General features: G+C 36.5%; 1 protein-coding gene across 1 annotated transcript in view; it reads right to left on the bottom strand.

The window, feature by feature from the left end:
* The window catches only part of COL12A1 (collagen type XII alpha 1 chain), a 96431-nt gene that overhangs the window by 40482 nt on the left and 43478 nt on the right, over positions 1–12471 (bottom strand). Inside the window, exons 25-37 of the mRNA XM_088537541.1 lie at positions 12062–12191; positions 11070–11209; positions 10227–10356; positions 9837–9976; positions 9454–9586; positions 9326–9352; positions 8871–9013; positions 6382–6511; positions 5148–5287; positions 3663–3792; positions 2809–2951; positions 1660–1789; positions 645–787 (exon numbers count right to left, since the gene is read on the bottom strand). Of these exons, the coding sequence (XP_088393667.1) occupies positions 645–787; positions 1660–1789; positions 2809–2951; positions 3663–3792; positions 5148–5287; positions 6382–6511; positions 8871–9013; positions 9326–9352; positions 9454–9586; positions 9837–9976; positions 10227–10356; positions 11070–11209; positions 12062–12191 (1659 nt within the window). The remainder of the gene's footprint in view (positions 1–644; positions 788–1659; positions 1790–2808; positions 2952–3662; positions 3793–5147; positions 5288–6381; positions 6512–8870; positions 9014–9325; positions 9353–9453; positions 9587–9836; positions 9977–10226; positions 10357–11069; positions 11210–12061; positions 12192–12471) is intronic.

The raw sequence follows: 12471 nt of genomic DNA, 5'->3' as shown, positions 1-12471 counted from the left end.
GCGCTCTACATGTTGAATTTTGGCTGGTGGAATTAAGCAGGAATTCTGCCATTGACCTGTATGGGATATGAGTTTGGCTTTGCTATAAACACTTAGTGAATTTTATAAATATCAGATTAACTGGTGCTATGATTAAGCTGCAGGAAATTAAATACAAACACTTCAAACCGAACACTTCAAAAGCAAGTTAGATGCTGAAATGAAGTAACCACTAGTTTCTTAGCTAAGCCAACTTGGCCAACTCACTTCAATTTATAAAATGCAGACTTATATTTATTCCGTATCTTAGCACAACGACTTCATATTGAACAGAATATGAAGTAATTGCTATATACCATAGCAAAATGTTTGCACTAAATCTGAGAGGTAGGTTCACCTCAAAACCATCTGATTAATGATGTGACTCACAAGTTTAGCATTATTTTACACAGTTTGGTACATTAAATTGTTTATACACTGCAATGTTGTGAAACAAACTGTTTTAGATAAACCATGGCTTCACTAGTGACCTTTAAACAGTAATGACCAAACTCATAAAGCTACCAAAGTGTACTACATGTACTACAGGTATCTTTTTGTCTTTCTGTAGCCTAAGCAATGGAGTGAAAATGTCTCTATGCTTATTAAGGAATTACAGGGCTTACGTATTCATCAATGGGATCTCCCACAGTGGGTGAATAAATGATTCTGTATTGCTGGACTGGTCCATCAGCATGGTCCCATTGTACAGAAAGGCTGTTTGTGGTCTCATCAAATATCCGCACATTCCTTGGCCCGCTGCGAGGCACTAAAGAAAGAAAATACAGATGCCTATATAAAACATGATTTTTTCAGTTCAATGTAACTCTCACTTATTCAAGCACTGCCCAGGAGCAGAAGCTAAGAAATCCAGAACAAGTATTTGCAGGCAAATTTGGTAGATAATACAGCAGTACCTGAAGGTCTCAAAACAGAAACAGAGCCTTAACTAGAAGAACTGGAACAGTATGGAAGGGAGAAAACATTGAAGGGACATGGAAAATCAAGATTTATATAAAGAACCTGTCATATTTGGCAACTGTGGATATGCAGGTATGTGAGTATAATAGAGAAGGCATTGAGGCAGCAGAAGAAGGGTGGCATACAAATGCCATGGACAAGTTCTTAACACACTATTTTTCAAATGCATTTGGAATACGCCCAGAATACTCAGGTTTTGCAAGCTAAGTTGCCACAAGAGGTTTTGAAGTTTAGGCAGCTCCAGAGAAACAAATGTTTGGGGAAATCTACATATACAATTATTATGTAAGGCACAAAACATGAGCTACAATAGTTTTTCCTGTTGACAGCAAATCCTACCCATCTTAACATGCCATTTGTTTTCAGAAAAACAATTATATATTTAGCTGCAATTAAATTTTAAAGGGCAGTTTTTACACCCTCAAACATGTAAACTGAAATTAGGTTTGTTTCACAGATTATAGTGAGTTCAGTGATTACACATACGCCACAATTGCTAGACGACGTTAACACCTCCCTTTCAGAAACGCCTAGCAACAGTTTCAGACATAATTTGTTTGCCCTGAATGGCTTACACTATTTGTCATTGAAACCAGGTTTATAAACTCCTAATACACCAAATATTTACATAGATTACACATAGAAAGTACTGCTTCTTACATGTTCTTCCCTGTGCTTCACTTGGATTTCCTTCTCCATCTGCATACAAAGCTATAATATTTATTGAGTAAGCTGTGTCAGGAGTCAAGCGCTCCAGCATCACATCACGAGTGTTGGCTGGTACCACAATCTAAAGTGGAAACAAAAATAAAAATAATAATTAAAAAATAATAAATAATAAAAAAGTAAAAGAAAACCTTCAGACTCTGCCATGTCTTCTTAGAATGAGCAAACTGAATGAAATACAGAAAATTTAGGAATCCTACCATGCTGTGTATTTTCTGAGTTTAAAACAACCAATTAATATTGATAAAAAATCAACAGTGTGTGCTGCAAAAGACTGGAAAACACATAAGGAGTTCTCATACTTCAGAGTTGTTGTTTTTTACGTTTTGCAGTAAAACAGAAAAAGAAGAAATATTCAGGCACCCCCCCAAAAAAAAAGTAGATCCTATCATGGTTTCCTGATAATATAAAGGACATTTCTTAATAGGTGCTAACAGATAGGTTCCCAATTGTGTATGAAGTTACACTTTACAGATGCAAAAGACTCATGAAAAATTCTAACACTTTTGTACATTTAAGGATATCCATCTCTACATATACAGTATGGATGTACATTTTGTACAGGTCTAGGTCTAAGATTGTACCCATTTCCACACAAATCCAAGACCTCTTCCTATATTACATGTGGATGGCAAACTTGTACTCATTCTCACATCCAGATTTCATTGCTCATTAAGCCCTAATTACTTAAATGCTAATGATTTGGGGTAAACAGATGGTTTAGTGGTAAAATCACAAAAGCCTGGCATCTGGTTTCATAATTATTTCCTAATAGATAGCTATTTCCTTCTCTTATATTCGAAAAAGGTTTTATTATAACTTGTTTTTAGCTGAAACATTGTAAAGGATACTCTGGCCTCAGTCGTCAATATTAAATGGTAAAGGATTATTTCTTATTTAACTAAATTAAGCATTTATTTACAATGAAATAAATTCCTTTTGGGATGGTTGAGATTTTCAGCAGGGAGACTACTAGGATGATAATTGGCCTCAGATCATTATTATCATTCTATACTTACTGAAAGAAACAATAAGCTCCACCTACTTTCAAGGAACAGTAAAACAAAAAAAAAATTTACTTACAGATTCTGTTGGCCTTGGGCCAGACAATGGAGAATAATTAATTCTGTATTGCTGTACTGGACCTGGAGCAGGTTCCCATCGGACATTCATGCTATTTGGTGTGGGGTTATAAACTTGAATATTTCTTGGCGTCCCTCTCTCCACTAGATCAAGGACAATTTAAATTAAGTTTTACAAAGCTGTTTAATTAAGAATGATCTATTTCAACTTGAATTTACAACTGTGTGAAAAAGCAAGTTAAATTTCATCAGTCTGAGATACACACATTACTTGTGTTACCCTTAAATCTAAAAACCTAAGAAAATCAGTTATTAATCATTACAAACATCCATGTCATGCAGTGAAGTGCGTATGTTTATGCTGCAAACCAAAGTTATCATTAGAACACTTTGTTACTACACCAGCGTTTCCTAATTACCCACTTAAGAAAAGTGCAAAACACACATTTTAGCTCATGCTGGCATTCAGATTTCAAACTCCTGGAAAATTTTAAGTACGTGGCATGGACATCAACATGGATTAACACCAGTATTTGCCATTTGCTCACCAATATTGCTACTGGCACTAGAACTAAAACTTTGTTCTTGTGTGAAGGTAAAGTTAGCTGCACAGCACTGATCTGAGATTTTCTGAGTTAAATGGAGAGAAAGCTCCTCTCCGAATAAGCAAAGAAAACTGTTACAGAACTACAATCACAATCAAGCAGGTAAACAGTTTCTTACACTGATACCTTAGGTTAGGGGAAAAAAACTTTCACAGCTGATGTAAAATAAATTAGAATTCCTCAACTTCTGCTGATTTGAGTCATTTCCACAAAAGCCTTAACACATTATTCAAAGGACTGTTCTACTTACAAGTTCTTCCAGTATCAGTTGTCCGTCCACCATCCCCTTCTGAGAAAACTGGGACCACGGTAACAGTATAAGGTGTGTTGGACTCAAGAGACCTCAGGATGACATAGTTTGTGTTTCCTGGTACTGTGGTCTACAGATTTAAGAAGAAAGGTAGACGGGGTGGCATTTACATAAAGAAGACAAAAAGCTTAGATTTGTCTTATCTTCCTTACTGTTGATACTGATTTTAGATTATTCTACACTTATGTTCCCACAAGGGAACATAAGCCGGAATGAACATCAAATTAGATTTGATTCAGCATGAGTTCGAATACATATGTTTTTTATTACTTACATCCCTGATTATAGTTGTAACCCCACAGTTCAGCATGGTAGATTACAATCCCCTCTCCTTTAAAAACAATGCCCTTCACCATATCTCATTTCTAGACTAGATATGACAGAATCTTTACCGAAGAAGAACGCAGTTGAAAATCGAAGTGACAGGGTATGCAGCACCTTCTGGAATTGACTTTCAGCAAAGTTCTATCTTGGGCAGTGCTTGTTAAATGCAATGCTCTCCTACATAATCACTTACAGATGTTCTTCACTTTTGGGTCCAGATCTTGTTCTACTACTATCAGTAACAGAATCTATAGTGATCTCTCTAATTACAGCTATTTAGCAGCTCAGAGACATTAAGAACTCACTTTCTAAATCAAATATACACTATATACAATATAGTTTGTTTATAACATACACTAATTTAGTTTATAATATACACTATATACAAAGCTATATACAATGCCACAGCATGCCAATGACAGCAAGTAATAAATTCCTCATGTTAATAAGTAGAACTCCTTAGCATTTAGGAATATTTATTATCAGTAGCTCTCAAGATGCTTTTTGAGATAGTTCTGAGTGATGTACTCCTTGTTTCACATGCACATCAAATTGTACAGATATAGAAAATTAAGCCCAAGCAGGAAAGAATAATATTTTCCCAATCTGCAATGAGGCAATCCAAACCCATTCACAGAATCATTTTAGCTCTAAGTAATTAAGTCCCTTTAGAAGACTGAAATAAGACACCCACATGGATTTTTCTGCTTTAGCAAATATCAACCCAGGTGGCTGTTTACAGCCCCTGGCTATTTAGATGTAAATATGCGTAGAAATGAGGTCTCCTGACTTAATAGCCCTAAAAACAGCTTTAGACCAACACACTTTACCCTAAAAATAAAAGACATAAAACTGTGGCAGTAATGCCTGTTCTAAGAACTAATCACTGAAGATCTAAGGTATTAAATCAAAGATTGGTATTACATATGGAATATGGAGCTTTGATTTAGATGCTCTGCAATTGCTCCAGCGTGGCTAAGAAGAGAAAACAGGCAGAGTACAAGCAAACAAACCCCACCTCAGTCCACAGCATTTTTGTCAAGGGGATCATAGGCTGCTCTGTATCTGAGACAGCCAATGAGATCCACAAGTAGGATTTACCATTTCTTCTGCACCTCCAGCTGTAGGCACATAAAACACTTTGTATTGGCGAGGACTTCCTTCAGCATGATCCCATCGTACATTCAGAGTACTGGTGGTTGGGTCATAAACTCGCATGTTCTTCACAGTGGTGAGGGGTTCTGAAATAGGTCAATGGGTGGTCAGAAATGTGGATCACATTCTCTCATGGGCGTATGTCAGACCATGACTATGCAATGTTTTATTATAAGATTTTAAAACTTGCAAGTTTACTAGTTTATGTTAAATGTTGTCTTCACTAACTGGAATTCATCAGACCCATGCAAAAGCATCAGGAATGTTAACTACAATAAGAAGAAAGCTTATTTCGGGAGATTATTTTAGAATGAGAAACAATTATTTCATTAGGAATATTTTATTAATTTATCACCAAGAACACTCCTATATCTGACTTTCCATAGCAGACTTAAAAGTAAGTCAAATCCAAATTAATAGTACATTTACCTTATATTCCCAAAGTGTCTATGGTAGCAAATCACTTAGTGCTTTCTGTAGGAATATCGAAACAATACTGCCATCATAAAACTCTACAGTCTCAGAGTGCACTGTAAAGGATGGTCTATGAACTGACAGTGCTGACAGAAAAGCAGTAAACATTTACTTCACAGCACACTATCAGCTAGTGGTCCACAGTTTCTCTGCAATGAAGACTGTTTGAAACTCTTATTTACTTCAGCTATTCAAACCTGTCCACAGACAAACGACTAATGTAAATGAGATGACTTTCACCATAAGAAATCTGTCTCTGCTGATCTGAAAAGCAAAACAGCTTTGTTTCACACCGGGGCTGTAGCACAGACCCTAAGAGTGGCGGCTGAGGGAGCTGGGATTATTTAGTCTGGAGAAGGTGAGGCTTAGAATAGACTTTATCGCTCTCTACAGCTACCTGAAAGGAGGTGGTAGTGAGGCGGGGGTCAATCTCTTCTCCAGAATAACTACCAATAGGACAAGAGTAAAGGCCTCAAGCTGCGCCAGAGGAGGTTCAGGTTACCTTATTAGGAAAAAATTCCTACACAGAAAGAGTAGTCAAGCATTGGAACAGGCTGCCCAAGGAGGTGATGAAGTCACTGTCCTTGGCAGTGTTCAAGGGATGTGTAGATGAGGCACTTAGGGACATGTTTTAAGAGGCATGGTGTGAAAGGGTTTACGATTGGACTTGATCTTGAATGTATGATTTTATGATCAAACTACTTACTGGTTCTGCCTCGGCCTGTCATTCGTCCCCCTTCGCCATCTGCATACATTGATGACACAGTGATAGCATACGGTGTGTCAGGCTGCAGCTTCTGTATCACTACACTATTCTGCCGCCCTCCAACCATAGTCTGCAATAGGACAAAACCAAAAGATTAAAGCCACCTTTATGCTAAATCTTGCCATTTTAGTCAAGAATGCAACTAGTTGAAACAGAGGAAAAACACTAGGATATGGCACAAAACTTGTGACTGAAACTGACAGTAGACGTTGAACAGAAGTAATATTCAGTAAATACTCATTTTAGCTAATTTAGAGAGAGTCTGGCAGCACAAAGCCAGTATTTTTTAGACTTCTAAATTTGCATAACTACAATGACTTATGAACCATCAGTCTGTTCTGTGCCAGTACAGAGCTGTTTTCACCACATTGCCTCTGAATATATCATATTCAGTTTGGTAAGTCCTTTATTCACTTTGACAGTCCCTGAATTTGGCTTATTATGCTCCACTCTCAGGTATAACACAAGGATGAAACAATCTGCAGATCTCTAAAGTACATTTTGTACAATAACATTTTCTCTTATTGATTTCATACATTTTATAGTATGTAGGTTGCTTCAGTAACTGTTCTAAAATGTTTTTGTTAAGAGTCTAAAAAGTATTATACATCTTTCATTTCAATTTTACTTCAACATATAACTGTTGATAACCATTCTGATAACCATATATCACAATCTCCATCAAGGACAAGATTTACTACAGTGCATTGAAAATAGCACGCAGGACTTCGGCAAATGGGAATTTTGCACCTGCTCAAGGGTATCCTTTTTTTTAGGACTATCTGAATATTCTCAAAGTCTACTCAATTCAGGCAGTTCTGTCATAGTAGTTAAAATGCATCAACAATAAAGAACTCCAATAATGAGTATTTATATACTTTCATTTTTCATTAGAATCAGTTTTTTAATTTATTAGGAAGAGTTATTGTATTCAAGTGGAGAAATTCAGTTCAATGCAAAAATGCTTTGAGCTTTTCATCATGGCAGCCTCCACATTTTTGTATCTACATGCCTTTCAAAATCTGACTCCAAACGACCACAATGGTCTCAGCAGTCTGATATGCAGCTTTTGCAGACCTGTCTTCAAATTACCTTTGCTCTCTCCTGATCCCAAGGCCACCAGACCAGCCTCACAGAAAGGCCATTTAGAAATGGCCTTTTAGAAATTCCATTTAAAATATTTCAGTGGGGACACTGCTACAATTTCTCCAGTAACAACAATTTAATCAAATACCACAATCATAAAGAAGGGGACAAGAAATTGCTATCACAGGACCAAGAATCACATAGAAATTAACATTTCATGAAGACAGCATGAATGTTCTGTGTGCTCTCCTGAGGACAGAAGTATCTTCACTGAGGGCTACTGCTTGGCTTTCTCTCTAGATGAAAACAGCTAAGTCTATTCCACGTTCTGTGTCACTACCCACATTCCACAGAATGACCATTCTTTTTTCACTTCAGAGATTACAGATTACACCTGACTGATAACATGACTATTTGATTAACCTAACTGCTACTACTGCTACGATATCTCACTAGAATTGCCCCGACTGTCCAAAAAAAAATGCCTGCGTGCCTATCTCTAGGCCTTTCTCTGACACATTGTTTCTTAATATCATTGGTCTGAATTTTGGAAAAGATTTTATTTCAACTCAAATGCATGCTGTTCAGAAGAGCATACAAGTAGAATTGGGTGTGGAAGTGTCCAACCAAATCTAAAGTAAACATGCCTAGATATGCTTCTGAACATGTAAGATCTCAGATTACAGTAACAAGCTAAATATGTGTGGTTTTCTTCTGAGGCTGTTCCTATGAGTCACGTGGCAGTAACCACAACAGCCTCCTACTGCAGATTATGGCGTCTTTAAGTAGCACACACTTTTGATAAACAGACTGATTGAATTACTGTTCCCAGGCTATGTTGCTTAGACCACCAGCAGTCTGCACAGTTCATGCTGACTATCGAGGGAAAGCTGCCTGGTCATGTGATATTGGCTCTCTCCCATCATTACAGCTGTTTAATCACATCAAAGGACACTAAAATACCTTAAACACTACCCTGAAATATGTTTCCCATGATCTAGCTTTTGCAACTGCCATTCTTTGTTGGTTATTCTGTCCCTAGTATGATAAGCAAGGTTAACATACAATTCTCAGCTGTCCACTGTAGGACCCATGGCAATGCCCCTCTGATAGCACAAGAGTGCACATTGGAAAAAAATAGCAAAAAAAAAACGAAGATGAAAGGAAAAAAAAAAAAAAGAAGAAGTGGTAACACGTACATAGTTACCATAAATAGAAATCTTCCACCAAAAGATAATTAATACATGTACTGCTCTGCTTTGGAAATAAATTATCTCATTGTTTAATTTGCAGGTAGGTTTAATAACAACATTTAATAACTACAGCATTTCAGTATTAGTTACCGACTGTTCAGGGCCATCCCCACTGATAGGCTGGTAGATGATCCTGTATCTCTGTACTCGACCACTGGCAGGATCCCACTTCACAGTCAAACTGTGTGAAGTTGCATTGTACACCTGAAGGTTTCGTGGGCCACTCTTTGGCGCTGAGAAAGGCAGTAAAGCATAGAATAAACATAATTAAAGAAAAAAAAGGCAAAGACAAACATGGCACTCACACTTTTAGGGCTGCATGAATGCCCCACCAAAAGCAGAAGGTATTAAAAATAAGAACAAGACAACATAAATTGTAATGTTTGTAAAATAACAAACATGTGGTAATCTAGTGTTTAGCATTCCTCCAAATACACAATGTTTAATAAACAATCTCAGCTTTTTAAAGTCAACATTCTGCTCATTTTAGAAAAAGGCAGGTATAGGATTTCTTTAATACCATACCTGGAAATTCAGGCTCTTACCTGGTGTGGTTATAGGCACCAATGGTACTAGAAAAAAGGTAGAAAGAGTTTTCAGAACTCTTGCATGTGGATGCCTTCCAATTTAATAACTACGAATAACAAAATGTAGAAATCCTTAAATTACTTACAGGTCCGTTCACTGCCAATCAGGTCATCACTTTCAGATTCATCAGGATAGATGGCAGTAACGGAGATATCATATAATGTATCTGGATTCAGATTTTCAAAAACCAAACTGTTCTCATCCCCATTCAAGATGGTCTTGAGAAGAAAAAAAAAAAGAGAGAGAGAAAAAAAAAAGAGAGAGAAATAAGCAACTTTTTACACAGTAACATCACTACAAGTGACTATTACTTAAATTATGTATTTTAGGTCTTCTCATAGAATTTCCAAGGAGCACGAAAAGAATGCTTGACAGACATAAGTCATTTATTAATTAGATTTTTGATTTTAAAAATACACCGTCCAAGACACTGCACCCAAAAATCCTATGGTGACCATCCACTCTTACCTCCTGCTTTTCAGGTCTTCCATATGGTCCCCAGGTTATTCTATACAGAGACACATCTGGAGCTCCATGATCCCAAGTTCCTCTGAAACTGTGCTTAGTTACATCTGTGATTCTGAGATTGACTGGAGCTGGTACAGGCTCTACCATGAGAAGAATAAAAATACTCTACAAAATGTAACTACAAAATGAATTTAGTTAAACCAAATAACTGCTCAGATAAATAATTTAGAAGATAGTCTTCTATAGGAGTTTCAGTTGTCAATTACTACACTTCTAACAACCACCACCAAATCCCACAGTGAAACTCAGCAGTAATGCATTACAACACACACTCCTTAAATAGAATCTAAGATAAAAACATCTATAAGCAGAGCTATTAGGAAAACTCACGAGTGACAGCTTCTGCAGATATTGGTAGAGACTCCCCTTCATCATATACAGCAACAACTTTTACATTATACAGTGTTTGGGAGGAAAGGTCAGTAAGAGTTGTGCTGGTTTTGGATCTGTCAATTTCCACCTAAGGAGCAGAAGTAATGTGTTAAGAAGCATAAATTGTTCCATCTATGACCCTGTGCTTAATTAAATTCTGAGAAAGAAAATGTTTGTACTAAATTTTACTATTTTCCCCTACATTTACATCTGAATGTTGAGAGCCTGCCATTGCAAAGTATATTGTCTCACGTATCAGCAAGCTACTTCAAGCTGTTTCACTGCTTCATTGATTCTGTAGATGCACAGTGCATCTCCAGAAAGTTCTCATTCTCTTACTAAAAAACAAAATTAATCCCCAAAGAGTTGGTTCCTGGCTAGTAGTGCACTTATGGAAGGCTTGCACATAACTCAAAGAAAGGTATCTGTAGCAATGCTCACTCATGGTGTCAGTGAGGAAAAGTGCTATCATGCCTCCTTTAATTCGCAATCATGTTCCTCCTAACAACTGTAAGCTGTTCCTAAAGCTTGGCATATTAACAGTCATGGTGTGGAAATGGATATTTATCAAAACACAGAACTCCCTAGTAAGTCTTTTCCCCTTCCTTATGAGAAGGAGGAGAGTATGTGAAGAATCCTAGCTCAAGCTTATTCAGCTCCCAAGACATCCATACCCTTTCTCAACTGATGTTCCCTATTTTCAATGATGACTTCTAGTATTACTTTTAAATTCTTTTAATAATCCAACTTCTCAAAAGAAATTTCTCCTCAAATACTTGCAAAAATGTTCTTTTTTCTTACCTCCTTTATGTCAGCTTCTTCAGCGTCTTTGTATCTTATGATGTACTTCCGAACCTTGCCTGGGGCAGGATCCCAAAGGACATTCATTCTGCTGTGAGTAACATCCCTAATTGTTAAGCCTCTTGGTCCAGGCAAAGGTACTACAAAAATAACAACAGTGGTGAGTGAAAATGTTATTCACAAGAGTGATGCGAGCCTCTCACATAATTAATTATTTTCGTTCATTTAATTCAAATGGCAGCAGTAACTTTCCATGCAGTTAAACATTCTGGCCTTAGATTAGGAACTTAATTGACTCAGCAACCATCAAGATAGCTAAAACCTATATTAGGTTCACCATTGTTAATTATGAGCACAATACTTTTAGAAGTATCAGTACTTTTTTCTTAAGAATATAACTTTAGGTGACAAATTAAACCAATCACTTTTCATGTATACTTAAGAGTTTAACACTGTTTAAGAACATAGGAATAACCATACTGAGTACATTGAGCCCAGAAACACGCCTGCAGCAGTAGGAAATGGTATTAATTAAGGAAAGGTACAAAAAACAAAGGCATGTTTATATTAATCTTTCTCTTTGTATGGTATGTTTCCTTCTTTGCACGCAGCTTTTCAAATTCTGCTAATATTTGGGGGCCACAGATTCACCACACTTATGTGAGCCTCTCTGAATTCACAAATAAGGTTCCTAGAAGTTATTAATGCAACTAAAATTGAATCCCTTTTAAAAAACATAACCTAGAGACCATCAAATCAACTTTCTTCATTATTTAAGGGAAAAAAATTGTTCCTCTTTTAGTAATTGATTCATTTTCATTGAAATCTCCTTCAGGATACTTTAGAATCATAAGAGTAAAGTAAAATACATAAAACAGAAGAAAGATGGTCTGTTAAACAAAACCAAAAAAGAAATAAAAATGTTGCATGAAGTAAAATGATAGTTAAATTTTGCTGAACCAATAACAAAGCAAAAATTGAAATGTCCATACATGTCACTTCTTGGGAGGTGAGTGGGTCACTGGTTATATCGCCAAATAATACATAAGCAGTTAAAGTGTATTCAGTATTAGGGATGAGGTCTACCAGCTGAACCTCATTCACTGATGGTCCAACGCGCATCTGCACATTAAAAAAAAAATACACCATGTTTAAAAAGCAAAGAAAACAGAGGCAGTAAGGAAAACAATGATTTAACTTAAAGGGAATTTTGTTTGTGAGATTTGTAGTATATTTACAGCTTCCTGACTGATGTCATTGTATACAGTATCCCAAGTAAGTTCACACAGCACTTTAAGTAATACATGCCACTTTCTTTTGACTGCTATGATACAGGAAGCAAATCTATCATTTTTTTTCTCAATTTTGTTTTGGCAGAGTCCAGATAGTGAAGACTATTTCT

The sequence above is a fragment of the Tinamus guttatus genome, unplaced genomic scaffold, assembly GCF_059628265.1.
Source record: "Tinamus guttatus ecotype Peru unplaced genomic scaffold, ASM5962826v1 Tinamus_guttatus_pri_ptg000806l, whole genome shotgun sequence".
Classification (NCBI taxonomy): Eukaryota; Metazoa; Chordata; class Aves; order Tinamiformes; family Tinamidae; genus Tinamus; species Tinamus guttatus.
This window is presented reverse-complemented; position numbering and strand designations above follow the sequence as displayed.